The sequence below is a fragment of the Capra hircus genome, chromosome 8, assembly GCF_001704415.2.
Source record: "Capra hircus breed San Clemente chromosome 8, ASM170441v1, whole genome shotgun sequence".
Lineage (NCBI taxonomy): Eukaryota > Metazoa > Chordata > Mammalia > Artiodactyla > Bovidae > Capra > Capra hircus.
In genome coordinates this window covers 8316811-8338912 of record NC_030815.1, presented here as the reverse complement: position 1 = coordinate 8338912, position 22102 = coordinate 8316811, and the positions used below count along the sequence as shown (strand labels likewise).

At 42.9% G+C, this 22102-nt stretch overlaps 1 protein-coding gene across 1 annotated transcript in view; it reads right to left on the bottom strand.

Annotated features, from left to right (window-relative positions):
* PINX1 (PIN2/TERF1 interacting, telomerase inhibitor 1) overlaps positions 1-21835 on the bottom strand; it is a 65140-nt gene extending 43305 nt beyond the window's left edge. Inside the window, exons 1-5 of the mRNA XM_005683534.3 lie at positions 21681-21835; positions 17019-17128; positions 14653-14745; positions 12695-12773; positions 4619-4711 (exon numbers count right to left, since the gene is read on the bottom strand). Of these exons, the coding sequence (XP_005683591.2) occupies positions 4619-4711; positions 12695-12773; positions 14653-14745; positions 17019-17128; positions 21681-21699 (394 nt within the window). The 5' untranslated portion in view covers positions 21700-21835. The remainder of the gene's footprint in view (positions 1-4618; positions 4712-12694; positions 12774-14652; positions 14746-17018; positions 17129-21680) is intronic.

The window sequence follows — 22102 nt, the reverse complement described above, 5'->3', positions numbered from 1 at the left end:
CCGGACGGGAACACAGACAATGTACAGGAATAGTGGAGGATAAAGCTGGCCACCGAGGGGAGACATGGGCAACCTCAGGAGGCCTGAGGTCTGTTCTGAGCTTAGTCCTCAGTGTAACCCATTCCACACTGCAGAGAACATTCAGGGCGGCAGCTTCTATTTCAGAAAAAGGAGTTGTACTGGGATCAAAATACATAGTGGCCACCCACCCCTAAGCTAGCTTCTGAAACGGAACAGACACCCTAAAAGAAATGCAAATGACAATCACTTTTACAACAACTCAACTAAAAAGAATGCTGGAGGGATTAGAAAGGCGGGGAACGAACATGCAAGATCACAATTCTAAAACAGGATATCAAAACACGAACACGCAGAGATAAAAAATGAAGCTAAAAATCAAAGGGAAAGCTGTCAAGCTAATAAGAGAATGTACCAATGAAAGTGCAAGTGTTTCTAAAGTTTTGGTGACGGGTTCTGGTATCAGAAATGCTTATCCTTTAGCAAAGTTCACTTAAGCAAATGTGGAAACCAGGACTGTTACAGGCCTTGCTCTGGATTTGATCTGGAAAACAAAACACAGAGAAGAATTAAGAGTCAGAGACCAAAGGAAAGGAACTTAAAGGTAGATGAAAATGTGAAGATGGAAGTGATACTGAAATAGTTATTAGTTAATGGTCCTGGTTGAAGAGCTTATACATGTTATAAAATTTTGGCCAGTTTTGAATACAATGTGTATATTAAAAATGAGTTTGAAAGTTACTGGTTTCCATTCTCAATCATGGTCAAATCACAGCAAATACTGTTGATGAACTTCTCTCTTAAAGAAAAGGACATCAAAAAACTGAACAGAATAGGAAATATATGACATCTGCCTGGATTTGGTTTCTGTACCCACTAGTCTTCAACTGGCCACAATACTCCAAGAACCAAGGATAAAAGAGATTCCAGTAGCCAAGCTGATGTAACAAAGTCATGAAAGGATGATCTGATTCTTTCAGAGAACAGCACTTTACTTATGATCATTTTAGCTGTTTTTCTAATAATGAGGACTTTCAGGTGTTCCCGTCTATCAGTGTAGCAATTTGGAGAGAAGAACATGACCGCTACAGCCAGACTCACTTATAATAGCAAGAAGTCCACATGGGAAGCAAGTAAAACTGTAAAAAACCAACACAAGAACTTAAGAATCATGGAGATGTAGAGCCTCTTAGTTTAAGGGCAAAAGTCATACCGAGCCCAACAAGTGAGCACTGTGTTATAACCAGAGCTCAAAAAGCTGAGTTTTTCAACTCACAGGAAAGGCAAAAGGGAAAGAAATGCTGGTTGAAAAATACACCAGTTAAACGAAAAACACTGAAGTGTTACAGAGGTAGCTAGCTTCACTTGTTTCAAAAATTTATTTGCATTCCCCAATCAAGAAGGATAAAACAGATAATACTATATTTTGACTTTGTTTTTTTAATGAAAACATATAGAACTGATAATAAGCCAAGGAATGGAAGATTAGGAAACTTCTCTGAAAGGGTAATAATGTGAGAAAATCAGGAACCCTGGGAGAATCGAAACAGGGGGTGAAATGAGATCCTCACACCTGATAATAAGACAGTTGGAATATTTTTTTAAAGCCTGCAGTGGTGCTCCTTTACACTTAAATGTCAGAAGAGCCAGAAGCAGCAGAACCCCCACCTTGAGCAGAGTCTGGCTGTCAGGACACTAAAGCCAGAGTCAGACGAGCAGCTGACCATCGGGACAAGCAAGAGGCGCACGAGTACTTTCCTTATTTAAGGAGTGAAGTATCACAGACTGTTACAGGAAAAAGAAGTCTAAATACAATGAAGCTGCACAAGTACTGTCTATACAACCTTCCATCCACTCAGCCACCACACGACTGGGAGCAAAAAGCCAGGCTCTCTGGACAACCTCTCCCTGTTAAATATTTAAAACATCAAAAGCGGCTTCGGAGAAATTGCCATCTTCCCTAATTTTCTTTTCTCTGCAGATACAGCCTCACCAAATGTTTTATAGGTTAAAAGAAACTACCACTGAGTTTAGGCCCTTAAATGAATATGGATGAAATTAACATCTTGAAATTAAAATGCTACCTTCTCGTGTTTGGGGCTTCTGGATCACTGACGGGGCTACAATATGAACCCTCCTCATCCAGTGAGTGAGTTACTGTAACTAAGAGCAGATCCCTGAGCTAAAATCCTTATCATCCATTATGCTGAACACCTATGATTTCCATATAATGGCATCATTTCTGATAAATTCTAAAAAAGAACCTATTTTAGAACTCAACAATGACTGAAAAAGATCTTTCATTTCACAAAAAAGGAAACTGAGGCTGACAGAAGGCAAGAGGTTAAGTGATTTGTCTGAGAGTCACAGCCAGAACCCAGGTTCCTGTGACCTAAGATAGCCTGCTGTGGAGGAAGCACCCTTTATCATTCGCATTCAGCGACAACAGCTGCTCTACAAGGGAGACTTCTTTCAATAAATTAAAGAACTTTAAAATAAACTTACACTGAGGACTGTTACAATAGATGGCAACTGATTATTTCCTCACTCCCTGGATTTCTGCCTCCTTCTGTGCTTTCTACTGATTTCCACTCTGCTTCTCCCCTGTTTGCCCACTCAATCTTCTCTGTTACCTTTAAAATATATCTTGAATTATCTTCCCTGCTTACCAATGCCTCCCTTCTCCCCAAAGGTAATAAATAAGCAAACCTCATATTATTTTATTTTTAGGATTTTTTTTTTTAAGTCTTCAATTGAATTTGTTACAATGTTGCTTCTGTTCTATGTGTTTTGGTCCTGAGGCACGTGGGATCCTAACTCCCTGACCAGGGAATGAATCTGCACTCCTGCACTGGTGAAGCGAAGTCTGAACCCCTGGACCACCAGGGAAGTCCCACAAACTTCATTTCAAAAGAGAGAAAAAGAAGGACGAACACACCAAGCAGGCTGACAGGGTGAACTGGCAAGGGGATGGCCTAACTAGAAACAGAAAGAAGACGCTCCTGGCAGCCACAGATTAAAGCAGATCGAAGAGGTTTATTCCAGCTTCAGCAAATGCTTCAGGTGAAATCACGCGTGCAGGCTGCCATAAGAAGAAGATTCTATTTGCAAAAGTGAAAGCTTAAAAGGTGGCCGTGCTATCCAAAAGTCACAGGGCACTTTCAATTTCGTTAGTTTGCTCAGCACCCTTCTGCTGTATCTATTTTTTTTTCCTATAGGCCTAATGAAAAGGAAATATATTTCAGGGATGGGGATGAAGTGGCCATTTAGCCCTTCCTGAAAAGGACTGAGGGGCCACCAAGGACTGTTTTCGATCCTGCAGCAGGTCAGGAGTGGAGAGGACCCTTGCTCAGAAGCCATACAGGAGAATGACAGAGAAGGTTCTATCCTGGGAGAAAGAGGAGGGGCTCACATGATGAGCCAGATGACCATGCCTGCCAGGAGACGAAGGGGGAAGCCCCAGTCTCTCTCTGCACATGTCCCCAAAACTAACCAGCTCCGCCATGAGCCATCCCTCACACCGAGCCCAGTCTACCTTGTGGGGTCCTGCTCCAAATGAGAACCACCATGAACCGTTTAGAGCAGTGGGAACTCCAGCTCCTACTGCCGTTCAGGGGGTTCTAGGAGTCAGGGAATTCCTAGTCACGTCAACAAGACTACAGCAAAGCGATGTGCTCTTCCTGCCATACAGAGGTAGAAATATACATCCAGTCTTCCATAGATGAACCATCGCAAGGTGACTAGATAACATAATTCTCATCATACTTATACTTTAAGTATATTAATATAATAAACAGGGGTTTGTACCTGAGAAGTATGCTTAATACGTAACAATGGGAAAATATCTGGGGAGTTGATGAAGCCCAGTTAAATGGTTTCTTTCCAATACAAGACTGCCACCTCCTGGTTAAAGAGGACAGCTGCACTCACGACTGACCATGTACAGCCCTGGAACCGGAGTAGGGAGGTGGTGATGGAGGAAGACAAGGTTTCTAACACTAACTTTGCCACGACCATGAACAGTTAAGTTTGCACTATATGAAACAGAGAAACGGTGCGGAACAATAGAAGAGTCAGCTCGGCAGTGAGAGCTTTCATACTGGAGAACTCAATATGGAGACCACTTCATGAATGTTTATGAATCTCATATAGATTCTACATGATCCTCTAAATGGGTCCATTTTAAAAGCTGTTCAACACCAAAATTAAATTCTAAAAATAGCTTAATGCAACTAAGAGAAATGTAACTAAAAGTACTGAGCGATAAATTTAGCCACATAAAAGCCTGTCTTCTCCTCTAAATATTAATAGCAAGTTAACGTCCGCGCTCAGCTTTGCCAGAGGGCTTGCACGCAGTCTAAGGGCAAAGCTGGGGCCCACCTCGGCATGAGTGAGGCTGCGTCTGCACTCTAACAAGACCCCCGGTGACTCGCAACAGTGCGGACACCTCAGCACTGCTCTGGATCAAGCCGGCCAGTGAGTCCCTCCTTCTTCATCTTGTACGCGAGACAAGTGATGCTGGTGAAGAGCTAAAAATGTTCTAAGAAACCCAGATGTGAACACAGAGATTTAAAACAAATAAAGAAAGGTGGAATTTTACCTTTTGTGAATTTCATATAGTGAACACGGTTTTTGGAGATTTTGGACTTCTCTTCGAGACTGAAAGACTTCTTTTCCTTGTTGTCTGGGGAGTCTTTAAAAAAAAAAAAGGATGAAAAGCATTTCATTAAACTCTCCGCATTCCATTCTCAATCCCCTATGGTGACACAGTCTTGTCTAAATAAAATCCTGAGGAGCTTTATCATTTATTACTGAACTGTACCCAAAGATTAGAAATATTCTTAAACTGTGTACTACCCATCAGGCAAGGCTATTCTCCAGAAATTTATAACATCCTGGAGGAAGAGAAATGAAAATTTGTGTTCACACAAAACCCCCCGATGAATGTTCATGACAGTCTTATTTGTGATAATAAGATACTGGAAATAAACCAAAAGTCCTTCAGTGGGTGAATGGCTAAGCAAATTCTGGCACTCCCTTACGTGGCAACAGTACTCCACCATAAAGAGGAGGGAGATACTGATACTGTGTGCCAACCTGGAGGGACTTCACTGGCGGGCGACTGGCGGGCATTATGCTTCAGTGAGAAAAGTCAGTCTACATACTAAATGATCCGCTCGGACATTCTGGAAAGGAAAAACTACAGAGATGGAGAACAGTGAAAGGCTTAAAGGGGACAAAGACAAAACTGGAGTTTGGGAGCTGGAGGGGTAAGGTGGGTACAAAGACAGAAAGGAAGCATGAGGCAGCTCTTTCGTGGTGACAAAGCAACTCCATACCTTGAATGGGGTGGTAGCTACATGAATCTATACATGTGATAAAACTGCATTGGAACTACATACACACAATTAAATGAAGGCTAAAAAAAGCCCAAAAAACTGGTGAAAGCTGAGTAAGAACTGTGGTCTAGTTAACAGTCAACACCAGGGTCAATTTCCTAGTTTTGATATCATGCTATGGCTCTGTTAGATCTCATCGTTGGAGAAACTGGATGAAAGGTATTCAGGACTCTTTCTACAAATATTTCTGCAATTTCCTGTAAACCTAAAATTGTTTCAAAATAAAGGTTTCTTTAGAAAGTGAGTAAAGGTAAGACAGACTAATGATAATCCAAAAACAGGTCAGAGATGAGATGAGAAGCAGAGCTGGCACTCTGCTGAGTCTGAGCCACCGCCTCAAACTCCAGATTTAGCTGGAGGCCCACCTTTCAGGGTAAAAACAACAATAAAAACAAATCGCTGAGGAATGAAGCCATGTGGTTATATTCCCTTGACGAAAGAGGAAAATGTGGGGGAGAATGTAGTCCCTCACCTGAAACATCAAAGCAAGTAGATGTGGGGTAAGAGTCAGTGACAGGATTCTAACAAGCTGCCTGTATGCCCTCATCTCTATCTATTTGTCAAATTCAAGTAGCAGAAAGAGAACGTCATAAGTAGAAAAGACACTGAATTTTCCTATAGTTTCGTCATAAGGAAACATATAAACATGAGATTAGAGAAAGGAGAAAAAAAGAAAGTTTCACCTTAATACTGAAGCAACACAAGCGCATGCTTGTTTAACATGATTAAACATGCTAACTAACTGTAATTCTTCCTAGGAAATTGCACAGTAAGTCTCCGGACAACATACAGGTAGATGCTTCAACCTTTAGATTAAGCACGGCTTAATCACATCAAAAGAGTCAAAATGCAGTACTTGGATGCAATCTCAAAAACGACAGAATGATCTCTACTCGTTTCCAAGGCAAACCATTCAATATCACCGTAATCCAAGTCTATGCCCCAACCAGTAACGCTGAAGGAGCTGAAGTTGAACGGTTCTATGAAGACCTACAAGACCTTTTAGAACTAACACCCAAAAAAGATGTTCTTTTCATTATAGGGGACTGGAATGCAAAAGTAGGAAGTCAAGAAACACCTGGAGTAACAGGCAAACTTGGCCTTGGAATACGGAATGAAGCAGGGCAAAGACTAATAGAGTTTTGCCAAGAAAATGCACTGGTCGTAGCAAACACCCTCTTCCAACAACACAAGAGAAGACTCTACACATGGACATCACCAGATGGCCAACACCGAAATCAGATTGATTATATTCTTTGCAGCCAAAGATGGAGAAGCTCTATACAGTCAACAAAAACAAGACCAGGAGCTGACTGTGGCTCAGATCATGAACTCCTTATTACCAAATTCAGACTCAAATTGAAGAAAGTAGGGAAAACCGCTAGACCATTCAGGTATGACCTAAATCAAATCCCTTATGATTATACAGTGGAAGTGAGAAATAGATTTAAGGGCCTAGATCTGATAGATAGAGTGCCTGATGAACTATGGAATGACGTTCGTGACATTGTATCAAGACCATCCCCATGGAAAAGAAATGCAAGAAAGCAAAATGGCTGTCTGGGGAGGCCTTACAAATAGATGTGAAAAGAAGAGAGGCGAAAAGCAAAGGAGAAAAGGAAAGATATAAGCATCTGAATGCAGAGTTCCAAAGAATAGCAAGAAGAAATAAGAAAGCCTTCTTCAGCAATCAATGCAAAGAAATAGAGGAAAACAACAGAATGGGTAAGACTAGAGATCTCTTCAAGAAAATTAGAGATACCAAGGGAACATTTCATGCAAAGATGGGCTCGATAAAGGACATAAATGATATGGACCTAACAGAAGCAGAAGATATTAAGAAGAGGTGGCAAGAATACACAGAAGAACAGCACAAAAAAGATCTTCAAGACCCGGATAATCACGATGGTGTGATCACACATCTAGAGCCAGACATCCTGGAATGTGAAGTCAAGTGGGCCTTAGAAAGCATCACTACAAACAAAGCTAGTGGAGGTGATGGCATTCCAGTTGAGCTGTTTCAAATCCTGGAAGATGATGCTGTGAAAGTGTTGCACTTAATATGCCAGCAAATTTGGAAAACTCAGCAGTGGCCACAGGACTGGAAAAGGTCAGTTTTCATCCCAATCCCAAAGAAAGGCAATGCCAAACAATGTTCAAACTACCACACAATTGCACTCATCTCACATGCTAGTCAAGTAATGCTCAAAATTCTCCAAGCCAGGCTTCAGCAATACGTGAACCGTGAACTTCCTAATGTTCAAGCTGGTTTTAGAAAAGGCAGAGGAACCAGAGATCAAATTGCCAACATCTGCTGGATCATGGAAAAAGCAAGAGAGTTCCAGAAAAACATCTATTTCTGCTTTATTGACTATGCCAAAGCCTTTAACTGTGTGGATCACAATAAACTGTGGAAAATTCTGAAAGAGATGGGAATACGAGACCACCTGACCTGCCTCTTGAGAAATCTGTATGCAGGTCAGGAAGCAACAGTTAGAACTGGACATGGAACAACAGACTGGTTCCAAATAAGAAAAGGAGTACGTCAAGGCTGTATATTGTCACCCTGCTTATTTAACTTCTATGCGGAGTACATCATGAGAAATGCTGGACTGGAAGAAACATAAGCTGGAATCAAGATTGCCGGGAGAAATATCAATAACCTCAGACATGCAGATGACACCACCCTTATGGCAGAAAGTGAAGAAGAACTAAAAAGCCTCTTGATGAAACTGAAAGAGGAGAGCGAAAAAGTTGGCTTAAAGCTAAACATTCAGAAAACGAAGATCATGGCATCCTGTCCCATCACTTCATGGGAAATAGATGGGGAAACAGTGGAAACAGTGCCAGACTTTATTTTGGGGGGCTCCAAAATCACTGCAGATGGTGATTGCAGCCATGAAATTAAAAGACACTTACTCCTTGGAAGAAAAGTTATGACCAACCTAGATAGTATATTCAAAAGCAGAGACATTACTTTGCCAACAAAGGTCCGTCTAGTCAAGGCTATGGTTTTTCCTGTGGTCATGTATGGATATGAGAGTTAGACTGTGAGGAAGGCTGAGCACCGAAGAATTGATGCTTTTGAACTGTGGTGTTGGGGAAGACTCTTGAGAGTCCCTTGGACTGCAAGGAGATCCAACCAGTCCATTCTGAAGGAGATGAGCCCTGGGATTTCTTTGGAAGGAATGATGCTAAAGCTGAAACTCCAGTATTTTGGGCACCTGATGCGAAGAGTTGACTCATTGGAAAAGACTCTGATGCTGGGAAGGATTGGGGGCAGGAGGAGAAGGGGACGACAGAGGATGAGATGGCTGGATGGCATCACGGACTCGACGGCCGTGAGTCTGAGTGAACTCCGGGAGGTGGTGATCGACAGGGAGGCCTGGCATGCTGTGACTCATGGGGTCGCAAGGAGCTGGACATGACTGAGCGACTGAAGTGAACTGAATCACATCAACAGCCTGAAACATTCTCCGTGATCACTTCCCAAGAACAACTTGCACCTCCTTTCAAAGACATCCTACTTGTAAATTTCTCCTGCTCTTTTTGCAGGCAAAAAACTTCATATAGCACATGACATTCTCAATTTTGATGTTCCAAACACAAATCACCAAGCATCGTACCAGACTGAAGTAGTTTTTACCAATGGAAGGCTCATTAAGTACTAGGTGTTGGGCTAAGCTTTCTATGCATTCCTGCATTTCGTCTCACAGCCACCCTAGAAGATAGCTGCTACGATTATTAAACCAACCTCACAGGACACTGAAGCATGGACGGTAGAGTAAGACCCACTGAGGAGGTGGCTATGGGGCTGGGAGCCAGGCAGATACATGCGAGTGCACATCCTTAACTTGTGCACTGTGACCCCGCAGAGCTGTGCTCACACTCAGGGCAGGTGAGAACCGCCTGGGAGCCTCACCACCTTCCCAGAGCAAACCTGAGCCCTGACGCGTCCTAGGGCACCAGTTTCTACCTGCCTGCCCACACGCACGCTTCCCTAAAGCTGCTCTGTCCTGTGCAGATACATCACTCTGGTCCTCCTCCCACTTGACACCAGAGGAGCACAGGTCTCCTTGCACCAGGATCAGTGAGGAACAAGCCACAGTGCTGGTGTCAGGGAGGGGTCCTTTCATCAAAGCCAGTCCCCTCCCCACCCTATCTATCTCATCAAGAGAGGCAGTTCCAGAAAGGTTTTACCATTCTATCAACTATTTATCAAAGCTTGCCTTTCCTGGTTTTAACTGTTGTTCAGTTACCCAGTCATGTCCAGCTCTTTGTGATCCCATGGACTACAGCACACCGGGCCTCTCTCCCCCTCACCATCTCCCGGAGTTTACCCAAGTTCAAATGCATTGCATCGATGATACTGTCCAGCTGTCTCATCCTCTGCTGCCTTCTTTTCCTTCTGCCCTCAATCTTTCCCAGCATCAGGGGCTTTTCCAATGAGGTGTCCGTTTGCATCAGATGACCAAAATATTAGTTTGCTAGTTATAACCCACTAATTAGTAACGACAACTGAATCCAAAGGAAAAATATTTACATGTAGGCCTTGAGGTTACTAGAAATAAACCAAAAATTTACATGTATTTGTTTTGTAGCAGAAAAACATGACAAGGTGATGAGTTTTTAAAAATTCAAGCAAAAAATATATTAATACAAAATATCATGGGGTATATGCAATGGAATTATTTCAGAGGAAAAGAAACTAGAAAATACAGCATTGCTGAGTATTAAAGGACTTGCTTTTCTATTTATAAACAGAAGACCATGGATATCAAATTGTTCTAGTATTAAATACCTACTGAACACATTTGGGACTGATGAAAAGCTCTTATTTTCAAAAGTCGATATTTCCCAAATAGGCCAGATACACATTCTTTGCAACTATTTAAAACTATGATTAAAAACATTATAGACGTCAATCTAAAAATGCGAGACAGTATCAGTGCAGTTCAGTTCAGTTGCTCAGTCGTGTCCAACTCTTGGCGACCCCATGGACTGTAGCACACCAGGCCTCCCTGTCCATCACCAACTCCCAGAGTTCACTCAAACTCACAATCATTGAGTCAGTGGTGCCATCCAACCATCTCATCCTCTGTCGTCCCCTTCTCCTCCTGCCCCCAATCTTTTCCAACATCAGGGTCTTTTCAAATGAGTCAGCTCTTTGCATCAGGTGGCCAATGTGTTGGAGTTTCAGCTTCAACATCAGTCCTTCCAATGAACACCCAGGACTGATCTCCTTTAGGATGGACTGATTGGATCTCCTTGCAATCCAAGGGACTCTCAAGAGTCTTCTCCAACACTGCAGTTCAAAAGCATCAATTCTTTGGTGGTCAGCTTTCTTCACTGTCCAACTCTCACATCCATACATGACCACTGGAAAAACCATAGCCTTGACTAGACGGACCTTTGTTGGCAAAGTAATGCCTCTGCTTTTTAACATGCTGTCTAGGTTAGCAGCATATTAACTTTCCCTCCAAGGAGTAAGTGTCTTTTACTGTTTTTCAAATTGCCTCAGAGGCTCTGGGAGCAAAAAAATTTGAAGATTCTTGTCCTTTGTGGGTGACAGGATATCAGCATCCCAATTTATTTCCAAAAATATTTAAAATCACAAGGAACAAAATATCTGTTAGAAGTAAAAAGTGTTTCTTAAAACCATGAGGTAAGCCCACCAAAAAGCCAAGCAGAGTCATAGTTAACTACTTGAGATAGGATAATTTTAAAAAACAAAAATCTAAAGACTATGGAGTTTTCTTGTGTCCCACTAAGAAATAAGGGTTATTTCTAAAATTTTTGTAAGATTCTATGAAGAAAATAGTTTGGAATCTGTTTAGTTGAAAGGCAAACTGTGTAATTAGGTAAGCAATCTTAAAGAACTTAAAAATATTATAGCAGAAAAATAGGTTACTAGGTTATCCTGTCAGCTTTAATTCAAGCAATATGACCAAAAATTCATCTGGATGAAGATATTGTATTTACCAAAGATGATTTGGCAGAAAAATGATCTCAGCTCTCCAGGCCCCTGGCCAGGTTTTCCCTTAAAGGAATATTCTAAAGGCTTTTCAGTACTGGAACTGGCAATTAGCAAGGCCTGGTTTGAATTGTACTGAGCTAAGGCTAAATGGCAACCCACTCCAGTGTTCTTGCCTGGAGAATCCCAGGGATGGGGGAGCCTGGTGGGCTGCTCTCTCTGGGGTCACACAGAGCTGGACACGACTGAAGCGACTTAGCAGCAGCAGCAAGGCTAATAATAGCACCGTACCTATCACAGGAAGACAGCACCCTCTAGTGGTCTTGAGGTAAGTCCATGGGTGGACGGAGTTTAGAGTTGGGGCATTGTGCCCAGGGGACATTTGGCGATATCAGGAGATATTTTTGTCACAACTAGGGAGAGGGTGCAAATGGTGTCCAGTGGATAGCGGTCAAGGATGCTGCTAATCATCCTAAATGCAGAGGACGTGCCTCACAGCAAAGAATGATCTGGCCCAAAACATCAGCAGTGCCTTGGCTGAGAAAGGCTTTACAGGCTCTTGCAATAATCCACAGGAAATGCCAGCTGCTCAGACCACACTGGTTGCAGTGTAGGTGACAAGAGGAAGTCAGGGTCTGCATACATTTTAGAGGCAGAACCGACAACAGTTCTTTCGCTGGAACAACTAGAAGGATGAAGCTGACATCAACTGAAATGGGGGAGATGGTGGATAAAACAGGTTGTGGGGTATGCAGGTCCAAGAGTTTACAGGGTGGGAGTCCGGGAGTGCAGAATTGAAGTTTGGACATGTTGAGCTCCAGAAGTCAAGGAAGCCCTGATGAAGATACTGAGCAGGGGGCTCAATACCAGTCTGGGGTTCAGGAGAGAGGGTGAAGCAACAGAGAGAAGTGTGGCAATGGTCACCACACTCCCCTGGAAACCGGATGGCATAACAAGAGCATGCAGATGAAAGATGAGCAAGGCCCGAACTGCAGGACCCCGGACATTGTAAGGCCGGGATAAGGGAACTGCAGTGGAGAATGGAAACTAAGTAAACTGATCTTGTCATTCTCGAACTCTTAACGGGGAGAAAAAGCCTCTGCTTACGACTAATGTTAATTCAATGCGAGTACCTGGAAATGTAAACAGAAATGACTGGTTGTGACAGCTACAATCAGTTAACTTTCAGATAAGATACTAACAGTAAAAAAAAAAAAAGTTGATAAAAATATTTTATATTGAGATTCAGTTCAGTTCAGTCACTCAGTTGCATCTAATGGATAAAAAGCAAAGGTTTCCCCACCTGCTGTTTCCTGCCCATGGCAAGTGTTCAGCTGGGCCAGAAGCTGGTTAAAATCATCTTGATGAGCAATCCAGTTGTCCTGAAAAATACCAAAAAATCAATTAGAGGCAAACCTGTTATCTACCTATGCTAAGATAAGATATAATTGGAATCAAGGAAATCTCTGAATTTTTAAATGTTTCACCAAAATATTACTTTATAAATTTGAAAGAAGAAGAAGAAATAGTAAAAATTTGAACTGTAATTTATGTATTTGTTGTTGTGTCCGACTCTTTTGCAACCCCATGGACTACAGACCACCAGGCTCCTCTGTCCATGGGGTTTCCCAGGCTAGCATACTGAAGTGGGTTGCCATCTCCTTCTCCAGGCGATCTTCTCGACCCAGGGATCAAATCTCAGTCTCCTGCCCTTGCAGGCAAATTCTTTACTACTGAGCCACTGAGCATCTTGGAAGCTTAAGCCCTGATTTCAAATGTGGGTAACTTATCAAGTCAACTTATAGTCAAATAAACAGCAGGCAACCTTTGTGTTAAATATTAAAATAAAGCAAAACAAAAAAATTTTTTTTCACACTAAGGGAAAATTATGTAGGTTAAAGGAAAAAATACAGGGATAGATTTGAGGGCTCTCTGCTTTGCTTTTTTGAGCCTATATGCCAATCCTATTTGCTTACATCCATCCCAATTTGAGAAAACATCACTGGGGAAGGGTGGGGGAAGGGCTCTAAGTCCCCCAAATCAATTAGCACCCACTGATAAGGTGCTCAGTTAGTAACTTCTTCATAATAAAGAGAATCTGACTTTAAAACAGAATGAGCATCTCCAAAATAATATCAACTTGTTTTGATATCAAACAGCAGGGTTTCCCTTTAGGAATTTGCCTCATAGGTACTTTTCAAAGAATGCTTAAGTATGTTACCTTTGAAAATGTTCAAGCCTATTGAATAGGCAATGCTTCTCCTAAAAAATTAAGTATACCTATATATCCACCTCTAAAAAGCTACCTGCAAAAATCAACCTTATGTAAACTCTTTAAAAAACTGTCCACGGTGTGTTTATTAATTGATGAAAATACAGAAGATATTGCTACGCACTCCATCTACTAATGTGTGCACTGTGAACCTTCTGAAGTACTGGTCTTGGATTTTGTCAGATAGTCACAGCATTTGTTTCAGTTTTATTGAGACATAACTGACATAAAACATTGTATTAGTTTTAGGTGTACAACATGATGGTTTGACAAAGCTATAAACTCTTCCTCTAGTGGTTTAAGCTTTCAGCTGTTAGCCCAAACAGTCTTAGCTGCTCCAGTCCACCCCTCAGAGCAACTGAACAAAGCACGGTAATCTAGTTCACCTAAAGTAATGCTTCAGATTTTCTACCGGATTCTGTTGGCTGCAAAAATGTAAGAACAAAGCTTTCAGTTTAGATGCTTTCTAAAGTGAGCAACGATACCAAAAATGAAAGGCGGGGCAAGCCATGAACTTTTAATTACAGAGTCATATTTTCAGTGTTAGTGTTTACTAGGAAATGTGAATTATCTCAACTGCTATACACCAACAGTCAGAAACAGACAATGGGACAAGAAAAGAACGGTACTCTCTTGCAGTATTTCTGAAACAAAATGCCACCAAGTTTAGCAATATAAGCTAATATTCCAACAGAGGTCAAGATGAAAATTCCTCTCTGTCCTGAAGTGCAAAAAAAAAAACCCACTTTTTACAAAGTTCAGCAATAAGGATACCTGGACTCTTTTATGCATAAGCAATAAGGCAAAATGACTGCATGTCACATGATGCACAGAAGCTTAGTCACTGGCTTGTAATCCAAAACATGGACTGTCCATTCTTGAACAGCTTAAAACTGATCAGTCAATTTGACTGGATTAATTTTTTTTTTTACACTGACAAAAATAACAACGATGCAAGGAAACCCCCCAGCAGACACACTGTTGCTTACTTCGTTATTGATAGTAGCTCCTAATCCCAGGTGGTTATTTTTGACTTGAACTTTAATATGATCAGTGGCTCCTTGCTCCTGAGCCCCCAAACCCTGTGGAGATTAAACATAAAGAGAGTTAGCATTTTCATCAGGGAGAAAAAGAAATTACCTCTCTCTTCCTTCATTAATGGATTCATCACTCACATTAGGAGGCTCTACCCTTGTCCTCAAAGAGGACAGTCTAGTGGAGTCTTTCAAGATGTGTCTGTAACACCAAAGATGCACTTACAGAGCCGTGCTGGGCTAAGTCACTTCAGTAGCGTCCAACTCTTGGAGAACCTGTGGACTATAGCCCCCAGGCTCCTGTCTGTGGGATTCTCCAGGCGAGAATCCTGGAGTGGGTTGCCATGACCTCCTCCAGGGGATCTTTCAACCAGATATCAGACCTGTGTCTCTTATGTCACCGGCATGGGCAGGCGAGTTCTTTACCACTAGCGCCACCTGGGAAGCCCTGCACTCACAGTGAAAGTGAAGTCGCTTCAGTCGTGCCCGACTCTGTGCGACCCCATGGACTGTAGCCTACCAGGCTCCTCTGTCCATGGGATTCTCCAGGCAAGAGTACTGGAGTGGGTTGCCATTTCCTTCTCCAGGCGATCTTCCCAATCCAGGGATCGAACGTGGGTCTCCTGCACTGTAAGCAGACACTTTACCATCTGAGCCACCAGGGAATGCCAATTCTTCACCATGAGGCTAGCTTTAAAAACCATGGAAACACTGAAAGGAACATGCCTTTTCTTGATGCGCAAAAGCAGAACACTACTACCAAACCAACAGAGGCCCATCAGAGGCACTACAAGTCCGTGACGCTTTCCATTCGATAATTCTACAAAATAGCCCTGAGGAAGGGGATCCCAAGTCCCCCTGCCTCATTAACACTCATTTGTCCCCGAGCACCTAGTGTACTAAAAGTCACCCAAGGTGGCTCTAGTAGAGTGGATGGAGAAAACAAATAAGAGATATAAAGGGACCAGATCTCAAGGACCTTGGGCACTATGGGAGGAATTTGGATTCTGCTGTTGTTTTGGTTTGGCCATGCCCCACGGCTGGCAGGATCTCAGTTCCCCGACGGGGACTGAACCCGTGCCCTTGACAGTGGAAGTGCAGAGTCTTCATCAATGACTGCCATGGAATTTCCAGACTTTATTTCTTTAAAACAATGGGAAACCACTGAGCTTTCGAGCAAAGGAATGACATGATCTAATTTCTCTATTTTAAAAGCTCACAATGGCTGCTGTAAGGCAAATGGCCCAGAGAAGGAAAAGAAGGGAGGCAGGGAATCAGCTGAGAGGCTGCTGTGCTGATCAGGACAGGCAGTGGTGGTGGTCGGTCCAGGACAAGGCCCGCAGAGAGGAATGATGACCGGAGGGGCAGGAAGTGAGCAAGGTGGTGGAACCAAGCACCACTGCGGGTTTCTGGCTTAAGTAAACAAACCCTTGACAGGGTATATTTGCAAAATGAGGAAAACTTGAGAAGAGAAAGATTTGGGAGGGATCAAAAAGTTTTATAATAAAAATAATCAACTTAAGATGCTAACTCAAGTGAAAATGCCAAGCAGGCTGATGAATTTATAACCTTGGAGCTCAAAGGACAGACTTGAATCTGGACTAGATATAGAAAAGTGACAACTCTCAGAATTTAGGTAATTCAAAGCATGGCGTGGAATGAATGAGCTCACCCAAGCAGAGGACAGAAAAGGGCCTGGGGCTGAACCCCAAGGAATTCCAAAGCTCAAGAGTCTAGAGGAGGAAGAGCCAGCAACACCTTTTGGGGTGGTTGGTAAAGCAGAGGGGAAAACCAGGCCAGAGGGCAGTACTGTGGAAGCCAAGCAGGGGCAGTCAGTGACGTCCAGTGCCGCTAAGGGACAAAGTGATATGGGAACCAAAAAGGATCCACTGGGTTTGGAAACAAGATCTTTAAAGACCTTGGCAAGAACCGTTTAAGTACAGAGATGTCAGCAGAAGCCCTATTTGAGTAAGGAATAAATGAAATGTGAGGAAAAGGAGAAAATGTGTAGTCTAGTTATAAGGGTGAATAAAACTTTACTCTAAGCAACATAAAACTCTGATGGTTAAGTGTGATTCCAAATGCAACCAACTAAAAGGCACTATCTACGAAAATCAGAGCAGGTTAAACGACAAACAGAGACAGCTGGCCTTTATGTTCAATCCTAATTTTACTGTCACGACGTCTTTAAAATTTAGTTATTTTTCCAAAATCACTTATTGATCCAAAATAAATTTCTCCCAGTCTCCTAAGAAAGATATGATCTCCTGGCCTGTAATCTGTCTGCGTGGCTCCAGTTCCTTGGCTCTTCTTCAGGATACCTTTCCTTTAGACCACCCCATCTTCTCCAGCATCCTCTGGCCAAACTTGGAGTCATCATTACTCCACGCAGTGTTTCTTGGGTCCGCAGCCCACTTCTGCTTCCGCCGACCTGTCAACGACAAAGTATTGCGTCAGCAGCTTATCTTTCAAACCAGGAAAATACCTCACAAACACACACATACCTATGGCATATATACGATACTTCTATAAATGCAACATACACTGTTTTATTACATACAGATATCAGATTCGGCATCCACTGGGACACAGCATCAGCTTGGATCGTTTATCCTGGTTTCCCCAAAAACTCTGTAATCTGGACATACGAACTGATCTTGGAAAAGTGAAATAAAAATGTTTCCTCCAAATGTGACAAATCGAAATACATGATGTACCGTCAATCGGGCCTTCCATTCAGCGACTGGCAGCGACCTAAGGCACCTGTGACACCAAGGTCGCCATCACCAGTCAATACACACACGGCAAGTGCCAAATGCATCCATATCCTCTCAGTTTCCACAGTAACCCAATGAGGGGAGGCAGTCTGATCTCTACTTTTCAGATGAGAAAATCTGAGGCCTTCAGGAGGCATGTGCCTAATACCCCCAAGCAAGGACCAGAGTCTTTATACAAACCAAGGTCCTACCAACTCCAAAGCTTACATTCTTAATCCATAGCACACAAAACTGTCATGAACTTGGGGAGAAACAACCTACAGGTACTAATCGCGACCTGCAGATAACTAATTTCACTGAAACAGCCTACAGCCATATGTGACCCCTTCTCTGAACTCACACGATAAATGCCCTGTTTCTCTTCTTTGGCATTTATTTAACACTCCTCTGTATTACGGTTGTTTATATCCATCTCTCATGTTTGTTATTCTGCCATAAGCTCTTTAAGGCTCACATCTATGTGCTTATTTGTCCTTATGCTTCACTGCATTTGTCCATAGCAGGCATTCAGGAAAAACATGATTGAATATATAAACAACCGAGAAACAAAAAAAAGCAGGGAAGGAAGAAGAAAGGCAACAAGAAAAGGAGAAAAGGGAAAAAAGGAAGATAACGGAATTGAGGAAACTGCTTTGAGTCCCTACAGTTGTTTTTGTTTTTTAATGTATATAACTAACTGACCACTAGAAACTCAAACTTATCACTACACTTTTAAGGAAAATGACAGCAGAAAAAAGGGACTCCAGAAGTTTACTACACAAGCATATGAAACCCAAAAGTAAATGGTGGCCAAGGGGGAAATCTGGAGGTCAAATGTCGTCATCATTTACCTGTTGCACCTATGGAAGCAGAGTACCAACGGCGGCTCATGCCTCAGCAGTGTCCTAATTGATTTACCTCACGTAAAACCAATACAGAGATTCTTAACCATCCACACTGTAGCAAAAATAGGTAAACCTTTACAGGTTTGCAGGCAGAAGAAGACTACTTAAAAAGGAAAATGAGCTGGCCTCAGATGTATCGTGTTTTGCAGGGAAAGGGGGAGACCAAAATGCTACTAAGGCGACTAAGTTACCACTTTACTTATCTTAGTAAATACACAGCCTCACTTCGCCTCTGCTAACGAACAGCATATGAGAGGAGCCTGGCTAACTAGGGCTCTCTCTGCAAGGCTGCTTCCGGGTGCGTGTTGGAGTGCATTGTCTCCAAACTAGCGTCAGCCAGGGGTCTCTGACTGGGGCACGTGTGAAAGAGACATTTTTGAGAATGACTGTGCCCATCTTCTGCAATAAAGACGGCATACAGTTTATGTCACAAACGCATACACTATAACGCTGGCGCAAGAGACTGGAGAGTCAGCTGAGGTCAGCTTTTCTTCCCCAGGGAAACGGCAGGTATCTCCAACCAACAGAGTGCACACATATGCGCTCAGTCATGTCTGACTCTTTGCGACCCCATGGACTGTAGCCTGCCAGGCTCCTCTGTCCAATGGATTTCCCAGGCAAGAATACTGGGGTAGCTTGCCATTTCCCTCTCCGCGTGATCTTCCCAACCCAAGGATCAAACCTGCATCTCTGTGTCTCCTGCACTGCAGGCAGATTCTTTACCAGTGTACTACCGGGGAAGCAATGGAGTAGGGTAGTGTTTCCCAAGTAAGGATGTTAAATGCAGGGGAGGACTCAGGATACAGTGTCTTGAATCTGCAGAATCACTCTTTGGGATGAAAGGGGTAACCATCCTCTAGCAGGGACTCCTCCTATATGGAGATCTAGCCAGACGTTTTCAGGGTAACCCCAACAAACAACCCTGCACACAAGAGGTGCCAGGTCTGATCACTCCACGCCCAGTACCACAAAGTTTATGCCAGGATTCAGCTTACCCTGAGAAGAGTTTTGAGTGCCAAGAGCCAGGGGCAGTTTTATCTTTTTTTCTTTTAGCCCAAAGACACTTTCAGATATTCAAGACCTCAAAAAATATATCCTCCACCCATGTATTCTTATTAAAACATTTTTTGAGACATAGATTAAAGCATAGATTAATCTTGAAATAGAGTCAAGATTAAGGAAACAGCAGCATAAAATTGTAATGTAATGACCATTAAAATCCGTTAATGAAAAAAAATAAAATAAAATAAAATCCGTTAATGATAGCACTGTCATTTGATTAGAGAATGTAATAATTGCAAGTGTCGAAAACTGGTCCTAATAAAATGTGGGCCTGAGACTCCAAATTAAATAAGGACTGAGAAGTGAGAGTGATAAATGAAATTTTTCTCTTATGTTTTGGTAGGCTAGATTTCTTACCTTAAATAGGGGGAAATCAATAAAATATATTTGACAATTAGAGAAATGCAGGATAAAGGATATTTTTGAGAAACATAAAGAAAACTGCTAGATTTTTAGAACAGGAATAGATGCCTGGGAAGATAAAAGAGAACACAATCTAGTCCACATGGCAAGGGAAAACAAAGGAAACAGCATACTTACTGAAGTGAAAATATTAACTTAAGGTGAATCAGCGGAAAAAAGTAGGTTACAAAACTGTATCTACAGAATTATTACAATTGTATAAACTATCAGAGAAAATAATTGCTGGGTAGTGAAACGGTGGGCTGGGATTTCGCTAATTTTCTATTTTCTCACTTCTAAAACAAGACCACCAGTCCTAAGTGTCTAATCACAGGGGATGCCTCTAATTTAGTAAATCATACTAAAAGGCAACACAAAATATTGGGTTGGCCAAAGTATAGGGTATGGAAAAAACTTGAGTGAACTTTTTGGCCAACCCAATGGTATCTATTACTATGCCAAAGATATGAAAATCTGGAGACATGGGGTTGGCGGGAGAACTGAAAATACTCTCTTGAAATCCTGCAGTCTGAATTACTGATGTCCACAGATGGCACCGCGCATCCGTATTTTGAACTATTTTCACATTCACCATCTCACTGACTTTTTTAAGACAACCTAGTGATGACCGTAATCGAAGATGTTTTTAATAGCCCCAGAGAAACTGATCATGGAAAGAGACATAAATGAACAGCAGAACTAGGGCTAATGTTTCCACGTACATGCTGAACTAAGCGTACATCAGAGAATATTAAAACCAGGAGAGATTTAGCCACGCTGGTTATACAGATGAAGAAACAGAGCCCACGGGGTCACACGAACACATACATACGCCGTTCTGTAAGTCCGTATTTAAAAAACAATAGTAGTCTGCTGACCCTAGTGACAAGAATGTAAAGAAACAGCGACAACTAGACCGATTTTGTCACTTTCTACCTCAGTGACTTGGGGTGAATTATTTTCCTCTGAATCTCAACTTCTGTCCCTGTAGAGCCTGAATGGTGTCTTACCCACTTAGTTTCCCGCTCCCATGCCTCCACCTCTTTAGATGAGAGGATGCCGACAGCATTTATTTCATGGAGTCCCTGTGTAGTTGCTGTTGGTCTGTTAAAGACACTGTTTCTGGTTCTCGTTCACTAAACACTTTCAAAGGGACAGGCCGGCTTTTCAGTTCCAAAGCACGACTGCTCTCTGGTGGCCGGGAGCCTTAACTACAGGTGCCATTCAAAAGTTAAAAAGCCGCTCCAAAGGAAGGAAATTGACGAACTTCACAAAATAATAGAGAATGTCAAAGGCAAACCCAAGCACTGCGGGCGTTCCGGCCAACACTCCTCTCAAATAAGACTGTTACTAATTCCAACTACCAAAGTCACAACCACCACGATTTTATTTAGAATCACTCATTAGTCCTGCCTCCCCTAAAAAATACTAACTTCCAGTGTTTACTGCTTCTAAGCTCTTGGCTTTTCTTTTTCTTGATTCAATACATCTTCAAGGACGGGCTTTCACTGCTGGCCCAACAACTTCCTTTTAGCCAGAGGACGCTGAGGCCTGGGGAAGTAAGAGTTCAGGTCCCCAAAACCAGAGTCCTGACCCCCCACTGGAACCCACCGCCCACGTGTCCAGGTTTGAGAGCGAGGACAAGCGTCCCAAGCGGACACTCGGTCTCATCAGCAGACCTGTAGCTAACTTTCGAGGAAGGCTGAGCTGGGAAACCTCCGTGGCAGCCAGGGAGAGCCGAATGGGCTTCCAGGACGCCGGCCCCCGGCCCCCTCCGGCCCACTGAGCGCCGCCGGCCACCGTGTCACCCGGAAACTTCACCCTCGGGCCCGATCAAACCTCCGCGCCCAACACTCACGCTCAGCCAGCATCGACATGTCGCCGAGCCTGTGACGCTGCGGATCTCGGGATCTGAACGACCGCAATTACCGCAGGGCAGACAAGAGGAGAAGCTGAAACTGCCGGACTCGCACGCCGGGGAAAAGGCAGCGGCGGCGGCGGGAGGCGCACTCTAATGACGTCAGCGAGGCGCGACTCGCTCCTGAAGCGCGCCGCGGCGAGTGGGCGGGGTGCGGGCAGCGTAGCACTCTCTGGTAGGATACTGGGTGGACTAATGGTTTCCAAGGCTTGTTTCAACTTCAGCGTTCCGTGTGTCTGTGAAATAACTGTGAGGAACAGCCACTAAAAAGAACCGTTATTAAGTTTGGGTGTTTTTTTTTTAATTACAGAATCTTGATATTTTTAAATTGTCAGCTGGAAGTTCTGGTGGTTCAGACGGTA